The 23,635-nt window shown below is 35.4% G+C and overlaps 1 protein-coding gene across 20 annotated transcripts in view; it reads left to right on the top strand.

Moving 5' to 3' along the window:
- Nucleotides 1-23,635, top strand: part of MTHFD2L (methylenetetrahydrofolate dehydrogenase (NADP+ dependent) 2 like) — a 143,078-nt gene that overhangs the window by 12,852 nt on the left and 106,591 nt on the right. For all 20 annotated transcript variants that reach the window (XR_011437086.1, XR_011437088.1, XR_011437085.1 and 17 more), the window contains 2 exons: nt 1,714-1,898; nt 2,519-2,641. Coding sequence is in view for 14 of the 20 variants with exons in the window: in XM_023637975.2 (XP_023493743.2) it covers nt 1,714-1,898; nt 2,519-2,641 (308 nt within the window). In the remaining 6 variants the exon portion in view is untranslated. The remainder of the gene's footprint in view (nt 1-1,713; nt 1,899-2,518; nt 2,642-23,635) is intronic.

Genomic DNA, 23,635 nt, shown 5'->3' with positions numbered 1-23,635 from the left:
TGTTAAAGTTTTAGTGGAAAGTAGAAAAAATTAGAATCAAAAGTAGAGTTTTCTTTTAATTATACTTTCTTATAAATTAGAAGTTTACGTATAATTGTTTAGTTGTATTGTCTAGCCAGTCAGTTTACTTGCTCAGTTAGTTGTTTACCCATGGTTATGATTATTATTAAAATATACTTTTGTGTTGAACTGAAGAAGTAGTTTTCAGAGACGGTCATGCACAAGAATACCTGTGGGAATTTGTTAGATGTGCAGATTCACAGGCTTCCCCCACCCCTAGGGATTCTGAATCGTGGATATGGTTGTGGGGTCTGGGAATCTGCAAGTTCAGCAAGCTTCCCAGGCAATTTTCGTGTATGTATCCATAGACCACATTTTGGAATCCCTTCTTACCAGAAAATTGTTTACATCAAAGTTGTATGAACTTGGATGAACACTGTGGACCGCTGCTGCCAAGCTGAAATAGAGTATTCTTGATCGGGTTCTACGTATATGTACACAAACCTGTTAGAGAGGGCGGCTGACCTATTTGGAAGGAGTGCAAGTCTGCGTTTTGTTTGTGTTGGCTGATATTCATGGTGCCTGCCCTCATTAGAAAATAAAGAGTGTACAGGGACTAGAAAGAATTAGGGTGCCATAAGGTTTTCCTTTCCTCCTTTTCCTCTTCTGCTTCTTCCTCCTCCTCCTCCTCCTTTTCCTCTTCTTTGCGTATTCATTGACCTGCATTTGGCATTTTGTGTAATAATCATGTGCTATAGATCATGCTTTCACCAAGCCTTTCAACATTGAGAGGACAGGATCAGCAGGAAAAAGGAACCATCAAATACTTTATCAGATATCTTTAAAAAATAAACACACAGAGCAACATTAGTTCACCACTTTTAAGTTTCATATCATGGAGAGTAGGAAAGCCTTCCCACTATGCATTTCTTTGTGCCTTTCCAAAGATAGATTTATGTCATTTATTAAAGTATAGCATTTCTTACTTTCTTAAGCACTTATAAACTGCCGGGAAATGATGTTCTGAGCAGTTTTTCTATTAGAAACGATGCCGAGGTGTGGGGAGCAGCTAAGCCATCAGCTTACTGAACTGGTCCCCACAGTAATGAATGACAAGCATGGCAAGACTGGCAGCTGTTGTCACAGAGTTGTCCTGGAGGTGTGGAATGAAATTTTTCCTTGAGTAAGTTAAAAGAGTTGAGTAGTACAGAGCTCATGACTTCAGGGTCTTGTGCAGGATGCACTAACTAAAGAGTGAACTAACTTAACCTTAGGGTCCCAAGACTGCGGCCACGTGTATACAGCATGGCGCTGGGCTTTGAAGATGGGTGCTGGTTTTACATAGACTGTGCTGGTCTGCCTCTTCTGAAAAAATAGCAGAGCCTTTAATACAGCCACTATTATCGTCCGGGTCTTCAGTATGTGGTTTGGTAATTTAAAAAAAATGTATATGTGTATATGAAAGTTCTGAAGAAATGTACACTATAGATAAGTATAATATAGAACTAAAAAGCAGAGTTGGAATCCACAAAATCACTAACGTATTTATGAAACTGAAGAATGGGTGTCAAGTATACATGAAAAAAAAATCAAATTTTGGTTGCTCACTTGGAGAACCATAGATGTTTTGTTCACTCTTCTACTTTAAATATAGGTGGTTGAATGTTCCTTATTGTCTTTTTAGTACTAAATTTATTCTTTTGTTTTCCACAGACATGATGCCATTATTATCTCAGGAACTGAAATGGCCAAACAAATCCAGAAAGAAATCCAGCGAGGTGTGGAGTCATGGATTTCCCTTGGGAACAGAAGACCTCACCTCAGTATCATTTTAGTGGGTGATAACCCAGCAAGTCACACTTATGTCAGAAGGAAGATCAGAGCCGCCTCTGCTGTAGGTAGGGATGTGTTTTAGTTGTACTTATTACTAAATTTTTTCTGGCTTTACTTCAAAGTGTGGTAATTATGAGTGATAATTGTCAAACAAGTGCTGTTCAAATAACATGTTATTATTATTAGAGATTATTCAGTTACCAAAGTTTATAATCATTTCTTACTCTTTCTCTTCAGATTTCTTATTGAATCTGTTCAGTGGGATTTCAGATCCTATGGTGAGATGTGAGAGGAACATTTTACATTTAAAGGGCCAGTTTTTATTACATTTGCTTTAATCAGATAATAAACCTGGCTAGTTCACTCTGTGAACTTGGCCTAATAGTGGTGGTGGTGGTATTGGCATTTTTATTCTATTAGAATCCACTAACAGTAGCTTGTCACAAATAAATGGAATTTGCCACATGAGACACTGGGCCGAAGAATGCATGTGAATTATGAGAAAGCATGTGTGCTGTTTGAGAAGTCCTTCCAGATGATGCTTTGAGCATCGTTTTTGTAGAAGGGCCTGTCCTTCCAGTGGGACAGGAGCAGAGGAAACCGGCCACACACTGTGTAAGACACCACTAATGAAAAACCACATCTTTGTTAGTCAAGTGACTCTCTGTACTTATTTTCCTTCCAGGTATCTGTAGTGAGATCATTCTAAAACCTAAGGATGTTTCTCAGGAAGAACTTTTGGATATAACTGATCAGTTGAACATGGACCCGAGAGTCAGTGGTATATTAGTTCAGTTGCCACTGCCAGGTACGTAACGCTCTTCTGTTTGTCTGGTTTGGTTAGGAAAGAGGGCATCTTTCAACATTATATCATGATACTTCAAGTAATTTATAAAATATGTTCAGAAGGGGACTAGCTATTATACTAGCATGTAATAGGTGACAATTTCTGAATGACTTATGTTTATATTGACTGAAAGTTGTGAAAGAAAAACTTAGGCATTGGCAATGCATGTCGTCCTTGCATTGTACCATAGTGTAAGACCGTAAAAAGGACTGTGTAAGCTGAAACTGGGCAAAGCAATCTTAATAATCAATGGGAAAAATAATAATTGTTCTGTGACCTTTAAAATGTTTTCTCAAAACAATAAAAGCTCACTTACTGTAGTTTTTAAATGTATAAAGGAATGAAAAGATAGTAAAACTAACACTTATTTGGTACATTGTAATTTAAAACATTAGAAACATTGAGAATTAAAGTGTTTTATTTCTTTGCAAAAAACTTGTCAAGAGGAGTCTGAACAGTACTTGCCTTCTTCTCGTAGAACATAATATGGAGCAAGCGTTTTTCTGTACCTTGCTGAATTAAATTGTCATGTTCCTTTCTAAGTTAGGAACAGCTTTCATTTTGTCCTTTGTACTTCCAATGTTGTGAAATATCTCTGCGAATTTCTAATATCTGAAGTTTTATGCTGGTGTCAGTTCCTCTGGGACGTTGGCATTCTTTTTGTCACAATAATTTTCCTCGTTTATGTCAACAGCTCACCTTCACTAAGTTCCTATGGCTGCGTAGCTACATCGCTCCAAAGGGCTCAGGGTCAACATTCCAGGGTCACCTATTTCTTGTACGATCCATTTACAGTCAGTTAGAATCCTACTGAAGTGACTTTATCTTATTTTTTACATTCATGGTTCTTACTTTCATGCTGGCCTAGATATCCCCTATCTACTTCACTGTCGCCATTTTCAGATCTTCTGTTCGCATCCAATTTCACTTCCAACCTCATCACATTTCGTTTCTTTGCTGCACTTTCATCTTTATAGGCTAAGTTCCTCTGCCCATTATCCGGTTTTTTGAAATAGCATGTGAGTTTATCACTGGGGTACAAGGAGGCAACTCGATTTGCTGTCTCTGTTTGAACTGAATAACAAATGCGCAGTGACCAGTGATGGACGGATTTTGAAAGAAGTGACATAGTCACTGATCTTGATGTCCATCTGTTATTTACGTAGTGGTTTGTGGCCCAAAGAGCCAATAGCTCTTATATAATTACTCACAGTTAAAATACGATGATAACTGAAATTTGAACTGTTGTTGGAGGACTGGTATTTATTTAACTAAATTGTGGCTCTGAAATTCATGCATATTTCAACTGAACAAAGCAAGGACTGCCAGTATAGTATAGATTACAGTAGTTTTGTGCAGTTTTGAGGTCTTCTGTTAAGTTTGGATTTGCAGAAAGTAAAGCTCTTGATGTGAGATCTTTGTACGGCATCAGTATTTAATTTATCCAACAATAGAACTTAATATCTTGGTATATATTACAACTTTTGTTTTGTTTAAATCACACCAAAAATTCACATTTCAGATTCTTTTCCTCCAATATGGCTGCGTTAAAAAAAAAAAAGTTTGGAAGGATGTTAGAGGTCATCAAGGTTTCCCCTTGAGAAAAATGCTTCTGACAGATAATACTGTAGATACATCATGTTGAAACCAGTGTAGTGATTAATCACTTATTTTTATAACTGGAAAAGGAATTCAACACATGCAACACTCTCATTTTATATCATAGGAAATTAAGTTCTAGGAAACATCAGGGCTTTGTTAACATCACAAATCTGTCCAAAAAATTTTGGCAGTGGGTTTAAACCCAATTGTTTGGCTCATGCAAAAAAATAATCTCTTTTTTGCACTGTGTTTGCTAAGCAATCATCTTGCAGTTTGCAGTTTTTAAAATTTCTCCCACTTGTATTTGTACTACATTCATGTAGTTATTAAAAACATGTCACAGGGGCCAGCCTGGTGGCACAACAGTTAAGTTCACACATTCTGCTTCGGCGGCCCAGGGTTCCCAGGTTTGGATCCTGGGTGCAGACCTATGCATCGCTTGTCAAACCATGCTGTGGCAGGTGTCCCACATATAAAGTAGAGGAAGATGGGCACGGATGTTAGCCCGGGGCCAATCTTTCTCAGCAAAAAGAGGAGGATTGGCAGCATTTGTTAGCTCAGGGCTGATCTTCCTAAAAAAAATTTAAAAAGTAAAAATTAAAAAAGTCACAAATTTAAAAATAACTACATTAAATCTAGTTTGTCTTAAAAAATTAAATTCATATCTGTAGATTTTTTCCCTCGTTATGGGCAACATTCCTCTTTTGATGAATTTATTAGCAGTTTACCACTAGATGGCACTGGTAATCTGTCTGTACTAAAATAAATTGCTTGAGTCCTGACTTCATTTTAGAGAGTGAGAAACGTAGAGCCAAAGGGACCATGGTAGTAACAAATATCTGGATGTTCTGAGATATGGCAATTTTCTATCTTGCTGAGAAGCCAATAATGTACAAAGGAATAGTGGCTAAAATTTATTATGTCTCAGGTACTTTACGTTTATTAATTCATTGAATCCTCACAATAATCCTGTGGAGTTGAAGCTATTATTGCGTACATAGTACTGATGAGGGATTTGAGGCACAGAGAGGTTAAGTAGCTTCCCCTAAGGTCACAGAACTGGTAAGTAATTGAGCCTGGATGTGAATCCAGGCAGACTGGTCCCTTGCCATTACTTTTAACCATGATGTTACTATCTTCACAAGCATATATATCAGTGTTAGCTAGTGAGTGATGTGTGCTTACTATGTGGCAGGTATTCCTTTATATGAATGATTTTATTTAATCCTCAGAACAGCCTTGAGTAGGAATTATCTTCATTTTACAGATGAAGAGACTCATCTACAGTACTTAACCTACTTAACCTCCATTATACTGGGACATAAGGTTTGTTGGTTAATAGAAAAAGTTGGTTAAAGTAGAAAAGCATAAAACAATGCATGTTTACCTTAAACATTATATTATAGCATAAAGCATTTAAATACTCATTCGTCAATCTTTTGATGTAGGTCCAAGACTCTTGGGAACCTACTGACTGGAATTTTGTGTCATCTTCTGGTATTAATAATACCTGTGATTCATTGCTTATAATTTTCAGTTTGAGTGATACTATCTAAGTGAAAATTTATCTAGATTTTAAAATGTCTCCCAATCTTCGTAGCTGTCTTGCCCTTATCTAAGTTACTAATAATTTGTTTTAGTTCTCAAGAGTCTTTCCAGAACGTTCAACTTAGTTTTCATAGAAATAGCAACTATTTTCTTTTCACATTCCATTGTCATTTGTTTATACCATTTTTAATTAAATTACATAATTCACTGTGACAGAATTGGCAAAAACAGATTGGGAAATACACACAGTTGTCTCTTGATTATTATGAAACTCAACTGGGTAGGGACAAGACTAGTTTAGTAACTACTTTCTGATAGGTTCGGCAAGCCCTGGGCATCGGCCTGCATGTTTTACAGAAGAAATGGAACTCAGCCATTTTGGTAGGTTGGCTGTGGAAGTGAATTGAGATAGCCTCTCCTGTACGTGTCTTATGAGGTTATTATAACAAGACAATGAGCAAATGAACAAATGAAACGATTCTAGTTGATTATACCTCCAGTTTTCTATAATTTGGTTAATAACCTGGATTCTAAATTATTTCACAATTAGAAATCAGAGATTATTTTTTGCCATTAAGGCAATATCTTAAGTAAAAGAAATTCTAAAGTAAAATTATAATTCTGATGTTGAAGGACCAGTTTGCCTAAGGATTAAACAGAATTTACAAGGAGTTTCCATGCATCTCGTATGGGTAAAAAGCAAGGAAGTGAGTTGGAATTCTGTCTTCTGTGGTGGTAATGAGTGTGTCACAGGCCAACCCTCTGTTTATGTTCAGAAACTGTGCAACTTTGGTCAGGAAATACTCAGGATAGAATCATGTGTCCACAGTCACATGGCCTGGCTGTTTCTCCTGTTGCTGGTCCTAAAACCAGGGAGAAGTAAAAACAGCCAGATGTAGGTGATTCTCTCCTCCTGTCCTGACTATGATTAAATCTGGAGAGGGTAAGTAAGAAGAGTTAGAATTCACTGTGTAGATTTAACAAATATAAAATTTACTAGTAATTAGTAGGCATAAAAATGTGGATATTGACCTAATTAGTAAACATGTAGATACATACATTTGTCTAAAACTTGATTCTTCATTTGGAGGAAAAAATGTCTTGCCATAATTACTTTTCTTGTGAGATTATAAAATTTATGTGTGCAGAATATTTATTACTCTATTTTTAATGTTCTTGACCAGAGTGGGAAATTTTCATCCTCCTGGACTCTTTCATATTTGTAGAGCCATTTATTCTGTTTATTTCTAAACCTTTTTCTTTTTTGGTGAGGAAGATTGGCACTGAACTAACATCTGTGCCAGTCTTCCTCTATTTTGTATGTGGGACACCACCAGAGCATGGCTTGATAAACGGTGTGTGTCCGCTCCCAGGATCCAAACCCATGAAACCCAGGCCATCAAAGTGGAGCATGTGAACTTAACCACTACACCAACAGCCCGGCCCCACTGTTTATTTCTAAATTTTGATTTGGCCTTTGCTATAGCACTTTTTCCCCTTTCTCTAGGGAGAAACCCTAGTTCTGTGTTTGAGTGTTCAGAACAATTCCACAAAGAATATTTCGTTACTTTTCTAGTAATATGTTTCCTTGACTGGTCTGTTAGTTCCACCAAAGCAGTGAGAATTGCTGTCAACATTTTATTGAAATCCACTCTGTATTATGGTAGACTCTTAGTGAATGTTATTGCTGGGATGAATGAACCCTGTAGTTTCTCAGCCACTGTTTTTTGTTGTGGTGATTATTGTTATTCAAGTCTAATCCTTCTTCATATTTTTCTACCTCTAAGAGAGTAGTATGTAAGTTCTGTCACTGATCAAGATTTGATGAGGATCTTATACTCCCAATACGCTTGAAAGCTACCTTTAGCTGTAGTATTTATTATACAGAGGACATGCTAGGATAATGTACATTTTATTACTTGAATAGGGCTTAGCCTCTGACCACTACATTGATTATCTTTCAGACATACCAGGGCTGACTTCTTTCTGCCCTTCAGGTCTCAGCTGAAGTGCCACAGCCTCAGAGAGCCCTTCCCAGCCAACATCCTCTGAAATAATTTTAATTCTGTCATTCTCTATTTCAGACCTGCTTTTTCCTGTGTCAGAGACAAATAAAGTACTCCAAATATCCGCATGTTCCCTTACATTTCTCAGCTTCTTGTAGCAATTAAACTCGGGTTGTGTGACTACTGGCTACTGGACTGTGAGAGGAAGTGACGTTTTTGAGCCACTTCTGGACTGAGATGGTTAAGAGTTACTGTACCCCCATGCCCACTCCTCTTTTTGTTGCACTTATCATGGAAGCTAGGTATTACAGATGATTGTAAATTACAAGAAGGAGGGAAGTGAGATTCTTATGGAGCCTTACATGAATAAGAAATAAATATCCTTTCATAAGTGAATGAGATTTCAGATTAAAAACACAAACAAATTTGATGAAAACTATGAACCCACAGATCTAAGAAGCTCAACAAACTCCAAGCCCATGAAATAAGAAGAAACTATACCAAAGAACACCATAATCAAGTTGTTCAAAACCAGTGTGATAGAAAAAATATTATAAGCAGCAAGAAGGAGAAAAATGGCACATTACATACCGAACAAAAAGAAGGAAGACAGCAGATGTCTTGTTAGAAACAATGTAAGCAAGAAGACAGTGGAACATCTTGATCTTTAAAGTCTTGAAAGAAAAAAAACCTGTTGACCATGAATTCTGTACTTGGTGAAAATATCTTTTTAAAAAGGCAAAATAAAGTATTTTTTCAAACACTTAGGGAAGGAAGAACCCAGAAATAGCTGAAAACAATCACTAGCAGACCCATACTATAAAAGATGTTAAAGGAAGTTCCTCAGGCAGAAGGAAGTGATACTGGATGGAAATATGTATCTAGTCAAAGGATGAAGAGTTCTGGAAATGGTAGCTACATAAGTAAATATATGTGATAGTTTTCTTATTATTCAAATCATTTTAGCATATAATTCATATTAGCCAAAAATAAAAACAATATAATATGTGATTTATAACATATATAAAAGTAAAATGTGTGACAAGAATAGCACAAAAGTCAAGAGGGAAGAAATGGTAGGATATTTTTGTGAGATTCTTATACTATAGTGAACTGATATAATATCACTTGAGGGTAGACTGAGATAAGTTAAAAATATATACTATAAAACCACAATCAACAACTAAATAACACAACAAAGAGTTATAGCTAATAAACTAATAATTGAGATAAAATGGAATCATTAAAAATACTCAATTCTAAAGGAAGGGAGAAAAGACAATGAAAAAACATGGGAAGATGATAGATTTAATCACATAAAATGTAAGGTTGTAAATAATCCAATTAAATATCAGAGGTGGTCAGATTGGATAAAAAGCAAGATGCAAGTGTATGCTGCCAGCAAAAAACACACTTCAAGTATAAAGACACAGAGTGGTTAAAAGCAAAAGGGTGGAAAAGATGTACCATGCTAGCACTAATCAAAAGAAAGCTGGAGTGGTTATGTTATATCAGGCAAAGCATATTTCAGAACAATGAATATTACCAGGGATAAAGATGATCATTACACAGAAGTAAAGGAGTCAGTTTATCAAAAAGAAATAACAATCTTATTCATTTATATACCTATGAAGACAACAAAAACTAATTGAATTTTAAGGAAAATAGACACATTCAAAATTGTAGTCGTAGATTTCAGTACCTGTCTCTCAATAATTGAGGGAACAAATGGACAGAAAATCAGTAAGGATATAAATTTGAAGTACAAAATCATCCAATTTGACCTAATTGACATTTGTAGAACACTCTCCCAGCAAACAACAGAATACACATTTTTTTCACATTTACATAGAACATTTACCAAGATATAATGTATTTTAGGCCATAAAACAAATCTCAAATATAAAAAGATTCATGTTACCCAAAGTGCATTCCCTGACCACAATGGAATTAAATAAAAAATCACTAACAGGAAAATGTCTGGAAAATCCCCAAATATTTGGAAACTAAATAGCATGCTTCTAAATAACACGTGTCCAATAAGAAAATAAAAGAGAAGTTAGAAATTATTTTTAACTTTTTATGAAAACACAACTTATCAAAATTTATTGTATGCTGCTAAAGCAGTAGTTAGGGGAAAACTTATAGCACTAAGTACCTATCTTAGAAAAGAAGAAAGGTTTCAAATCAATAACCTTAGCTTCCACCTTAAGATACTAGAAAAAGAAGAGCAAATTAAAGACAATGTAAGGACAAGAAAGAACAAAATAAAGACCAGAGCAGAAATTAATGAAATAGAAAACAGAAAAATAAAGAAAAAAATCAATTAAACAAAAGCTAGACTGATCAGGGGAAAAAGAGTATACAAAATGCCAATATCAGCAATGAGAGAGGTAATATTCTACAGATATTAAAAGGATAAAAGGGGATATCGTAAACAACTTTATGCCAGTTAATTTGACAAGTTAGATAAAATGAACAACTTTCTTGAAAGACACACATTGCCCAAACCCACTCCAGAAGAAATAGATACCCTGAATAACTCTATTAAAAAATTGACTTTGTAATTAAAATCCATTCCACAAAGAAAGCTCCATATTCAGATGGCTTTACTGGTGAATTCTACCAAATAGTTAAAGAAAAAAATGATACTGAAGAGGAGGGAATACTTCCAAACTCATTATATGAGGCCACCATTACCCTGATACCAAAAAGCAGACAAAGACATTACAAGAAAGTAAAATCACAGACCAGTATCCTTCATGAACATAAATGCAGAAGGTATTTAAAAAATTTAACAAATAAATTCAATGATATATAAAATGGATAATTTTTCATGACCAAATGGGTTTTATTCCAGGAATGCAATGTTGGTTTAACATTAGAAAATCAAACAATGCATTTCACCATGTTAAACTAAAAATGAAATATGATCATCTCAATAGATACAGATAAAATATTTGGTTAAATCCATCATTGATTCCTGATAAAAAGCTGTCCTGTAACTAATAATAAAAGAAACTTCCTCAAGCTGATAAAGGGCATGTATGAAAAATTTACAGCTAACATCAAGGTTGACTATGAAAGACTGAATGTTTTCTTCAAGTCAAGGATATCCACTCTTACCATGTCTATTCAACATTGTATTGGAGATGCTAACCCGCACAATAAGGCAAGAAAAAGAGAATAAAAAGCAGATAACATGAATGTCTGTGTAGAAAATCCAATGGAATCTAGGAAGAAGCAGCTACTAATACTAATAAATGAGTTTTAAGAAATTGGAAGATATAGAATTAATATGCAAAAATCAATTTTTCTATATATTATTATCAAACATCAAGTATTGAAATGAAAAAAGATATTTAAAATAGCATCAAACATATGAAATCTTTAGACATAAATTTGACAAAGAATGTGAAAAACTTGTACATTGAAAACTACAGAACATTCTTGAGAGAAATTAAAGAAGACCTAAATAAATAGATCAATATACTATGTTTATGGATTGCAAGGCTAAATATTGTTAAGATGTCAGTTATCTTCAAATTCATTTGCAGATTCAAGGCAGTCCCAATGAAAATTCCAGCATACTTTTTTGTAGCAGTTGACAAACTGATGGTCAGATTCACATGGAAATGGAAAGTTAGTACCCTGAATGGTCAAAACACATAGCACAACTAGAAGGACCTACAACTAGAATATACAACTATGTACTGAGGGGCTTTGGGGAGTAGAAAAAACAAAAAGATTGGCAACAGATGTTGTCTCAGGTGCCAATCTTTAAAAAAAAGAAAAAGTTACATGTATATATATCTATTATATGATCCAGCCATTCCATGTCTGTGTTTTTACCTAAAAGAAAAGGAAACATATGTCAATATAAAGACTTATATACACATGTTCATAGAAGCTTTATTTGTAATAATGAAAAGTTGGAAACAACTCAAATGCCCATCAACAGGTGAATGGATATAAACTGTGGTATATTCATACAATGGAATATTACTCAGCAATAAAAAGGAATGAAATATTGATGCACACTACAGCATGGATGAATATCAGAATAATTATGCTGAGTGAAATTACCCAGGCTAATAAGAATATACTCTTATACATACTTATCATACATACTCTATGATTCTGTTTGTATAAAATTCTATGTAATGCAAACTGATATATAGTGACAGAAAGCAGATGTTATCGGTCTGCCAGGTTTCCATAACAAAATACCATAGACTGAGTGGCTAAGCAACAGAAATTTGTTTTCTCACAGTTCTCGAGGCTGAAAGTCTGAGATCAGAGTGCTAGCATGGTTGGATTTTTGTGAGAACTGTTTTCCTGACTTTCAGATGGCCCTTCTTTCTGTATCCTCACATGGTGGAGAAAAAGAGCAAGCTCTCTGGTGTCTCTTCCTATAAGGACACTAATCCCATCATAAGGGTCCCATCCTGATGACTTCATCTGTACCCAGTTACTTCCCAGAACCCCCATCTCCAAATACCATGACACTAGAGGTTGGGGCTTGAACATGTGAATTACGGGGGACACAATTCAGTCCATAGCAAGTGGTTGCAGGTGATTGGAAGTGAGGGAACAGGAAAGGGAGGGGGGAAGGGATAAGGAAAAGGGGTGTGAGGAAACTTTTCAGGGTGGTGGATGTGTTCGTTATCTTGATTGTGGTGATGGTTTCACAGGTATATACATATGTCAAAGCTTATCAGATCGTACACTTTACATATGTGCATTTCTATTATATTCAAATATTCTTAAATAAAGCTATTTTTAAAAATAAAACCAAAGACAAAATCTATTAGGAATACAAATAAATGCAATAAAACTGTATGGAAGGGAAGTCAAGGGAATGATAAGTACAGGATGCAGGATGAAGTTGATGTCAGGTTGGAGCAGGAAAGGGAATGGGTTATTGGGTGGATTATATGGTTAAATACAGATTATTGTCAAGGCCATAACTTTTGTTTTGGGTGATGGATTTATATATTCCTAGCTTATTATGAAAATTAATTAATTAGTTATTTAAAATCAGATTCTGCTTAGACCATTGTTGAGATTCTGTCGCAAGCCATGAATTGATTCAACCAACTTATGCATTTGAGGTTTATTCAAAGAAAAAAGGCCAGATTTCTAACAGAATATTTTGTTAAAGTCCTTTCTGGTATGATTTAAGTGTTCACATAGAAACAAATTCATCCCCACAATATCATTTATCTACTTTAAAAAGAAAATTCTCATAGATAACATTTTTCTCAAGGAATTTATATGCAAAAGGAACAAAATGGAACACAATTCTCCTGTGTATGGATTATGTTAACCACATGATGGCAGTATTAAGCAAGCAGTGATTTTTTACAAGGTTAATGTTTATTCTGGAAGCTGAGTAAATCACTTTCATGTGATTTACATATTAATGGAATTGGTTGGCCCCTGTAACCACTTATATCTTTCCCTATTCATGCCCAGGTGGACACCATTTCAAGAGTTTTTTAGTCCCTCAGATCTATAGAATTATGTCTTTTTGAGCAATTACTCTCATAAACAGGCTATATCATGTAACAAGATAATTTACTTCCAAAGTATTTTCAAAATCCAAAATTTCTTGGAACAACAGTAGTTACTTCTTTTCTTTTTCATCCTTTTCTTTTTCCTTTATCGTGATATCCTCATCTATTTTTGAGTGCATTCAGTTTTGATAAAGAATTTACTCTGTTTCAAAAGTTCCTTTGAAACATTTGGATATTTCTTTGTAGAAAGTCTTTTAAAAGATCTATTTATATGATTGCTCTCTGACCTTCTCCATTCATTTACCAGTTCCAAAAAATATTTGCCCAGAATCCAATTTATGTATAACTCTGTGCTAGGCACCAGGGGAAAGGGATAGTTAGAAAACAATTTGAGACTAACTGTCCTTGAGAAGTTTGCAAGCAAAATCCCCAAAATACAGAATCTCTGCTTGTCCCTTGTGTGTAAAAGAAGCTCATTAGAATAGACATGCTCCCTTATCTGAGTTTTTTCCTCTATAGACTATACACTGCTTCGAGTGCAGTGCTATCTATTTGACAGAAGTCACTGTGTATAGTGCCCAGGAAACCAAGGGCTTAATAAACCAGGCTGTCTTCAACACTGCTTCTGAAGAGTAAGGTGACGTTTGGATCTCCATGTACTCTTCAGAGCACTCTAGAAAGTCATTAAGGGCAAATTTTGCATGATGTGTAGGTTCCCACTCCATTATTTATTTTTTATAGCCTGTGAAGTAAGCCTGCCTGGGAACATCTTGTACAGTCTCTGTGGCTATAGGAGGAAGAGGCTAAAGAAGGGTGGAGGGCCAGATCCACCCTTTTCTGGCCCAGAGAACACCTCCCACTCCACCTCCGATCTCTACTGGATTCTCACATCTGGGGGTGGAGTGGCACAGTGAGATTAGAGTCACTTCCCATTCCTTTTTTGTCCCCTCACTCCTGGATGATGAAACAACTTTTAAATGATATTGGGCAAGTGATAAGTATCTGATAAGTATTTTCTGTCTTGAAACCTTGATGTAGAACCCAGAGAGTGTAACTTAAACGTTATTTATTGGCTTGAGACAGTGAACACAGCTTGCAAAAATCTCTCTCTCATCTACTCTTAGAAAATAATTAACTCATTAAGAGGCTATAGCTAAGTAATTTGGTTAGGCAGACATTTATTCCATTAGAATGTGAACTCCAGAGGATAAGAATTTTGTCTGTTTGTTTCACTTATGTATCGTAATCCCTTAGAACAGTGCCAGGCACATGGTAGACACTCAGTAAATATTTGCTGAGAGAATAAATAAGTGAATTTTTCAGGGCCTTATATTCATCTTCAGAGTGTGGACTTTAACCAATTAGCATAAAGCTTTGCCTGAAATTTCTGATTTTTAATCCTCAAAGGAAGAAATAAATGAAAAACAAACATGAATCTTTTATGTTAAACTTGTATCAAATTTCACAAGATTGTAACCTATCAACTCAATAAAAATTAAAAAAAAAACTTGTATCAGAGAATATAAAGTGCCAGATATCTAATGATGCAGATACAAAGATATTGACAAATCAGGATTTTAATGAAAGCCACTGTAGGGGAGGAGGACATTTCCTCTACCCTCTCTGGGTTCGTCTGGCAGGAGAACAAATTAAATTCACATGAGACAGAATAGCAGGAGAAAATTAAACAAAGCTTTATAAGATGTATGCATGGGAGAGGCTCAGGAAAGCTGAGCAACTCGCCAAAATGGCTGAAGCCACCACCTTAATTATCATATCCAGCTAAAGACAAAGGAGGATGTTGGGGTCGGGGGAGTCAGTTACAGGAGGTTACCAGACAAGCCCAAAACAAGAATAAGATTATTATGCAGATTTAAGTCCTTGCCTTTGGCATTGATTAAGAGTTTCTAGAGATAAGGTAAGGTCATCCCCCCTTCTTCCTGGTACAGAGAGGGAAGCATCTTTACAGATGAAGATTTCCTTTGCAATGTAAATCTCTCCTAACAAAGGGTAAGTAAACTCTGCTTCTCAGAGCTCCTTTCCTGTCTGCAGTTTTTATTAAAAGTAACCAGCCCCAAATAATCCTCATGCCAAAGAGACGTGTCTTGGGGTGGCCAATTCTAGGCCCCCACAACACCTTTGGTTTTTCATCATATTTTTTAAAGGTAGATATCAGAGGTTATAGAAGGATGAGACATCTTTTCCTTATGGTAGTCTTGTTCTAATTGTTCTCACTTGTTCATTAATTTTGTCTCAGTTTCTTCATCTATAAATCAGGGGTAATAGTAGTCTTTTATTCACTAAATTTCCAGGTACTGTTCTTTGTGATAGGGTTACATCAGTGAAAAACACAGACAAAATTTCTGTTGTTGTGGTAGCAGGAGAGACAGACAATAAAAAATAAGCACAGTGAAAATAAGCAATTACATTTATTGGAAGTTGATACACTATAGGAAAAAAGAAAAAGCAGAGCATGGTAAAGAGGATTGTGATGTTGGGGGACAAGTTGTAGTTTTGTTTTTCCCCTCAATATTTTGTTATGAAAAATCTGAAACATACAGAGAAGTTAACAGAATGGCACAGTGAACACCCATATATTCCTAACTTAGATTCTATAATTGTTCACATGTTGTTATATTTGTTTTGTCACATCTATCCATTTATTCATCCACCCATCAATCTTATTTTTAAAGCATTTAAAAAAGGACACACTGTACCTCTAAAACTTCAGTGTGCATATCATTAATTACAGTTCAATATTTATGTTTGCATGTGAAATTTACATGCATTGAAGTGCACATATCTTAAATGTAGTATTCCTTAAGTTTTGAAAAATGCAAACTCCCATGTAACTTAAACTCTTATCAAAATATAGAATCGTTTTATCAACTGAGAGAGTTTCCTCATGTCCCTTCCCAGTCAATCCCTGTCCCTCCTTTTCATTCTCACTCTCAAGTAACCACTCTTCTGATTTTTTTCACATGCATATTGTCCATTTGAATACTTGCCCTTGTAAAATGCCTGTTTAAGTATTAAGCTCATTTTAAATGATGGAGTTTTTTATCTTTTAATGATTGAGCTATGAGAGTTCTTTATATATCTGGATACAAGTTCTTTGTCAGATTTGTTTTACAAATATTTTCTCCCAGTCTTTGGCTTGCCTGTCCATTTTCTTTTTCTTCTTTTTTTTTTATTAAGTTCATAATAGTTTCCAACATTGTGAAATTTCACTTGTACATTGTTGTTTGTCTGTCACCATGTAAATGCTTCTCTTCACCCTTTGTGCCCACCCCCCAGCCTCCTTTGCCCTAGTAACTACTGAACTGTTCTCTTGGTCCGTCTGTTTGTTTAACTTCCACGTATGAGTGAAATCACATGGTGTCTGTCTTTCTCTTTCTCTGGCTTATTTTGCAAATAGGGCGATTTTGTCTTTTTTTATGGCTGAGTAGTATTCCATTGTATATATAAACCACATCTTCTTTATCCAATCATCAGTTGATGGGCACTTGGGTTGCTTCCATGCCTTGGCTGTTGTGAATAATGCTGCAATGAACATGAGGGTGCATAAGTCTCTTTGAATTGTTGATTTCAAGTTCTTTGGAAAAATACCCAGTAGTGGGATAGCTGGGTCATAGGCTATTTCTATTTAAATCTCTGTACTGTTTTCCATAGTGGCTGCAGCAGTTTGCATTCCCACCAGCCGTGTATGAGGATTTCCTTTTATCCACAACCTCTCCAACATTTGTTACTTTTTGTCTTGGTGATTGTAGACATTTTAACAGAGGTAAGGTGATGTCTTAGTGTTTTGATTTTCATTTCCCTAATGATTAGTAATGTTGAACATCTTTTCATGTGCCTATTGGCCATCTATATATCTTCTTTCGAGAAATGTCTGTTCATATCCTCTGCCCATTTTTTGATCAGGTTGTTTTGTTTTTTTGTTGTTCAGTGTGTGAGTTCTTTATATATTGTGAAGATTTACCCCTTGTTGGATATATGATTTGCAAATATTTTCTCCCACTTGGTGGATTGTCTTTTTGTTTTGATCCTGGTTTCCTTTGCCTTGCAGAAGCTCTTTAGTCGGATGAAGTCCCAGTTGTTTATTTTTTCTTTTGTTTCCCATGTCTGAGAAGACATGGTATTCAAAAAGAGCTCTTTAAAACCAGTGCCACAGAGTGTACTGTCTATATTTTCTTCTATAACTTTTATGGTTTTAGGTGTTACCTTCAGGCCTTTGATCCATTTTGAGTTAATTTTTGTGTATGGCAAAAGATAATGTTCTACTTTCATTCTTTTGCATGTGGCTGTCCAGTTTTCCCAGCACCATTTATTGAAGAGACTTTCCTTTCTCCATTGTACGTTGTTAGCTTCTTTGTCAAAGTTTAGCTGTCTGTAGATGTGTGGTTTTATTTCTGGGCTTTCACTTCTGTTCCATTGATCTGTGTGCCTGTTTTTGTACTAGTACCATGCTGTTTTGATTACTATAGCTTTGTAGTATATTTTGAAGTCAGGAATTATGATGCCTCCAGCTTTATTCTTTTTTCTCTGAATTGCTTTAGCTATTGGGGGTCTTTCGTTGCCCCATATGAGTTTTAGGATTCTTTGTTTTATTTCCGTGAAGAATGTCATTGGGATTCTGATTTGGATTGCATTGAATCTGTAGATTGCTTTGGATAGTATGGACATTTTAACTATGTTTATTCTTCTGATCCATGTGCATGGAATATCTTCCCATTTCTTTGTGTAATCATTGATTTCTTTCAGTAATGTATTATAATTTTCATTGTATAGGTCTTTCACCTCCTTGGTTAAATATATTTCTAGATATTTTATTCTTTCTGTTGTGGTTGTAATTGGGATTGTATTCTTGAGTTCTCTTTTGGTTAGTTAGTTATTAGAGTATAGAAATGCAACTGATTTTTGTAAGTTGATTTTGTACCCTGCAACTTTACTGTAGCTGTTGATTATTTCTAATAGCTTTCTGATGGATTCTTTAGGGTTTTCTATATATAAAATTATGTCGTCTGCAAACAGCAACAGTTTCACTTCTTCATTTCCTATTTGGATTCCTTTTTCTTTTTTTTTTTTTTTTTTTTTTAAGATTTTATTTTTTCCTTTTTCTCCCCAAAGCCCCCCCGGTACATAGTTGTGTATTCTTCGTTGTGGGTTCTTCTAGTTGTGGCATGTGGGACGCTGCCTCAGCGTGGTCTGATGAGCAGTGCCATGTCCGCGCCCAGGATTCGAACTAACGAAGCACTGGGCCGCCTGCAGCGGAGCCTGCAGCGGAGCACGCGAACTTAACCACTCGGCCACGGGGCCAGCCCCCTGGATTCCTTTTTCTTGCCTAATTGCTCTGGCCCAAACTTCAAGTACTATGTTGAATAAGAGTGGTAATAGTAGGCATCCTTATCTTGTTCCTGTTCTGAGAGTGATGGCGTTCAGTTTTTCCCCATTGAGTGATGTTGGCTGTGGGTTTGTCATATATGGCCTTTATTATGTTGAGGTGCTTTCCTTCTATCCTGATTTGGTTAAGAGTTTTTATCCTAAATGGATGTTGGATCTCGTCAAACCTGTTTTTCTTGAAGTCTACTTTGTCTGATGTAAGTATGGCAACACCTACTTTCTTTTGTTTACCATTAGCTTGGAGTATCATCTTCCATGCCTTCACTCTGAGCCTGTGTTTGTTATTGGAGCAGAGATGCATTTCCTGGAGGCAGCATATTGTTGGGTCTTGTTTTTTAATCCATCCTACCATTCTGTGTCTTTTTATTGGAGAATTCAATCCATTTACAATTAGAGTAATTATTGATATATGAGGGCTTAATGCTGCCATTTTATTGCTCATTTTCCAGTTCACCTGCATTTCTTTTGTTTCTTGTCCCATGTATTTTGGACTCCCAACTTGGTTAGGTAGTTTTCTATGCTGGTTTTCTTAGTTTTCTCCTTATTTATTATTTGTGTCTGTGTTCTAGTTATTTGTTTAGTGGTAACCATGAGGTTTGTGTGAAAAATCCCATAGATAAGTTAGTCTATTTTCTGATAACCTCTTATTTCCTTAGACTAAACAAATTTCATCCCTTTCCTCTTCGCCTCCTACATTGTTTTTGTCGTATCTTATTCCGTCTTGTATTGTGAGTTTGTGGTTAAAATGACAAGAATTTATTTATTTTTGGCCTTTTCCTCCCTTTATCTTTAATGTTGTGTTTGAGTGTTTGCTAACCTGTTCTGAGGGATAGCTACAATTTTCTGATTTTGTCTACCTATTTATCTCCTTATGCAGGGCTTTGTAACGCCTTTCTTCTTTTTTTTCAGGTATAAGGGCCTCCTTGTAGTGGGGGTCTTGTGGCAATGAACTCCCTTAGCTTTTGTTTATCTGGGAAATTTTTTATTTCTCTATCATATCTGAAGGATATTTTTGCAGGATAGAGTATTCTTGGCTGAAAGTTTTTATCTTTCAGAGATTTGAATATCTCATCCAGTCTCTCCTAGCCTGCAAGGTTTCTGCTGAGAAATCCACTGAAAGCCTGGTAGGGGTTTTACATTGATATAGTTAGAAGATCTGTTGGCTGCTTTCACTTGCATTGCCAACTTCTCTCCCAGGTTTGGGAAGTTATCTGGTATTATTTCTTTGAGCAAGCTTTCTGCTCTGTTCTCCTCTTCTCTCTCTGGAATACCTATAATCATTATGTTGTATTTGCTAATTGAGTCAGATATTTATCAGAGGATTTCTTCATTTCTTCCTATCCACTTTCTTAATGGTGTCTTTTCATAAGCATAAGATTCCTAATTTTTCTGAAGTCTAATTGATCAATTTTTTTCTTTTATGCTTTATACTTTTTGTGTTCTTTCTAAGAAAACTTGGCCTTCACCCAGCACACAAATTAAAGTTTTCTCTCAGAAATGTTTAGTTTTAGCTTTTATATTTGGGTTTATAATCCATTTCCAATTAATTTTTCTGTGTGAAGTAAAGATTGTGGTTCAGGATTTTTTGTTTTCTTTTTTTATATGGCTCTCAAGTTGTTCAAGTATCATTTGTTGAAAAGGCTTTCCTTTTCCCATGAATTGCTTTTGGCACCTTTGTAAAAACTGAAATGACTATATAATTGTGAGTCTAAAGCTGGGCTCTCTATTCTGTTCCATTGAGCTATTTGTCTATCATCACACCAGTACTACACTGTCTTGATTACTGTAGCTTTGTAGCAAGTCTTGAAGTCACGTATTGTAAGTCCTCTAACTTTGTTCAATTTCAAGATTGCTTTGGAGATTCTAAGATCTTTGCATAGCCATATAAATTTTAGAATCATTTTATAGCTTCTACCAAAAAACCTCATAGGATTATGATTGAGATTACATTGAACCTATAGATCAATTTGGAAGAATTGACATTATTGAGTCTTCCAATCCATGAATATGATACACCTTCCTTTAACTTAGATCATCTGTCAGCAGTGATTTATCATTTTCATTATAGAGGTCATCCTCAAAATGCTAAAGTTTACTCCTAGGCATTTTATGATTTGTAAACTATTGTAAATAGAATTTTTAAAATTTAATTTTCTAGTACTTTCTGCTTGTATACAGAAATACAATTGATATTTTGTATACTGGCTTTGAACTCTGTGATCTTGCTAAATTCACTTTATTAGTTCTTTTGTTTTGTTGTTTTGTAAATACTTTAGGATATTCTCTGTAAATAAAACACCATGCCATCTGTGACTAGAGAGTTTTACTTCTTCCTTTATGATCTTTAGGCTTCTTTTTTCTTTTCCTCATCTTATTACACCAGCTAGGATTTCCAATAAAACATTGAGTAGAAATGTTGAGTAGAAATCACACATGGAACCTACATTTTTAAATAACGTGGTCAGAATAGTCCTTACAGAGACTATGGAATTTAAGCAAAGATAAAGAAAGGGATTTAGTCAAATTGATAGTTTTTTTGGAAAAGCCTCCAGGCAGACAGAAGAGCTATAGCCAAGGTAGTAAATGCCTAATATGTTGGAACAGCAAGAAGAACAGAGTTTTGAAGAGAAGAGTGCTGTTATCAGACATGAATTTCAAAAATATAATGCCTACTATTTTCTGAATAGATTGTATGGATGCACATATAGAAGCAGAGAATTAATTACCAGGCTGTTGCAAGAACTGGCTGGAGAGATAATGGCCACTGAAACCAAAGTAGTGTCAATGGGCCTGATGAGACAAATGAAGTGCTAGACATATTATGAAGGAAGAGCCAACAGGTTTTCCAGTTGATTGGATGTTATATGTGAAAGAAAATGAGGCATTCAGGGTGACTCCAGGTTTTTTTGGCAAGTAGCACAGAAGAGTGAAATTGCCATCAACTGAGATGGAGAAGGCTATGAGTGAATCGGTTTAATAAGACAAGGTCTGTACCCTAAAAGGTCACACTCATAGGTGAGAGAGATAATTGAATAATATGATCAATTAACTGAACTAATCTGCTAAGTACTTTTTATAGCAGTTCAGTGGGAGAACAGAAGAGAAAAAAGTATCATTGCAATTTGTGATGAGGGAACAGGTGGAAATGGATCAATCTATTGAAGAATGAATAAGGTGTGAAAGAACCAAAAGGAAGGAATTAGTAATGGGAAAATAATTATGAGCAATAGCACTGAAATGCAAAAATTAACGATAAGGGCTTGGGAATGGGACACAGTTTGGTGGGACTAGATTTAAGAATGTGTGATGACGATTGGAAAAGGGGTTGAGCACTTGGAGAGAGGAAACTATAGGAAAAAGATGTATTGAGCTACAGCATATATTATTTACTAGGCTAATGAGCTTGCACTTATACAACAGGAACTGAGTAAGTGAAAAGAGGTACATTTAAACAGTAATGTAAAAATCCTTGGGTGGCAAATAAACCCGTAATTTGTTCCTTTTTTTTCTGTTCCTGTCCAAAGGCACTTAACTGTGTTATAGATAAATCACAAAAATATATATTCTGTCTTGTAGTTCTACAGTGTAGTTCCTTAAGGCACTCCCTGAGCTGTTCTATTGCGATGTTATGAATTTAATTTGATGACTTTTTTCTTCCAGCTTGATTTAATGACTTCTCGTGATCTTAAATATAGAGGAAAAACACACACAAAGTGAATAATGCCAGGTTTCTCATTCATCTGAGTAGGATATTAATAGATTAGTTGTTTGCCAGTGTATTCTTTGAATCAGAAATGTTTTATAACCATTGTGAAAAAATTGGTGCTATTGAGTCTCATGATTGTTTCTTTTCTTCAAGTGATGGGCCCCAGGGGTAGGACATCAGGCGACTTTCAGTAGGAGTCAGTCAAAAACATAAAATGTATTTATTTCTCTTACTCATATAACAAAAGGTAGTATTGGTTGTAAAACATTTGATGCCTTTTTTTGCATGTGTTTAGACACGTATTAGTTAATCTAGGAATAGTGTTGTATTTGGAGGCCTAGAAGAAACAGTATATTCCTTGAGATATTTTAGGATTATCAAATGTCTTGATTAAAAGAGATGAGGAGGTCCAACCCTACTTCCCTAGTGATTAAGTTTGGCATGCTCCACTTCAGCAGCCTGGGCTTGGTTCCTGGGCATGGACCTACACCACTTATGTGTCAGTGGCCATGCTGTGATGGCTACTAACATACTGGAAGAGGAAGATGGGCAACAGATGTTAGCTCAGGGCAAATCTTCCTCAGCAACAAAAAAAAGAGATGAGGGGCCCTCTCTGATTTTGATTTTTGCGTGGTAGTCAAGATGATTAATATTTATGACTTTTTTGTAATACAGAAGGAAAAACTGGTTTTAGGGTAAAAAGATGTGGATTTGAATTCTGGAGTCTTCTCACAGTAGTGGTTTGAGATTGGATGAGTCTCAAATTTTTGAGCTTCATCTTTAAAATTAAGATTATAATATCTTTTCTACCTTAGTCCCCAGTAACTGTGAATATTAAAGGGGAAGCCTTTGTGATGGTAACATGAGTGTTGCAAAGCCCTATTTAAATGTAAGAGACACTAATTCGTATTATTGCCATACACTGTGCATTACATAATAAAAGTTACAGCTCTCCTGGCATAGGGTGTATGTGAGATTTAATCCAGTCCTGAGATAATATAGAGTTACATAAAAATAGTGTATGAATTGGTTTCCTAGATTTTTATGATCTTAACATTTTTAGTACTCATGTAGGCTCTTTCTCTTTTAGTCTAAATAACCAGTACATGAATAATTGGTTTTCATGTGTTCTCTACATAACACCTTTTGTGTGTCCACACATCTGTCTTTT

The sequence above is a fragment of the Equus caballus genome, chromosome 3 (genome assembly GCF_041296265.1).
Source record: "Equus caballus isolate H_3958 breed thoroughbred chromosome 3, TB-T2T, whole genome shotgun sequence".
In the NCBI taxonomy this organism is placed as follows: Eukaryota; Metazoa; Chordata; class Mammalia; order Perissodactyla; family Equidae; genus Equus; species Equus caballus.
The sequence above is the reverse complement of the archived record's forward strand: the minus strand, read 5'-3'. Positions and strand labels throughout refer to the sequence as shown.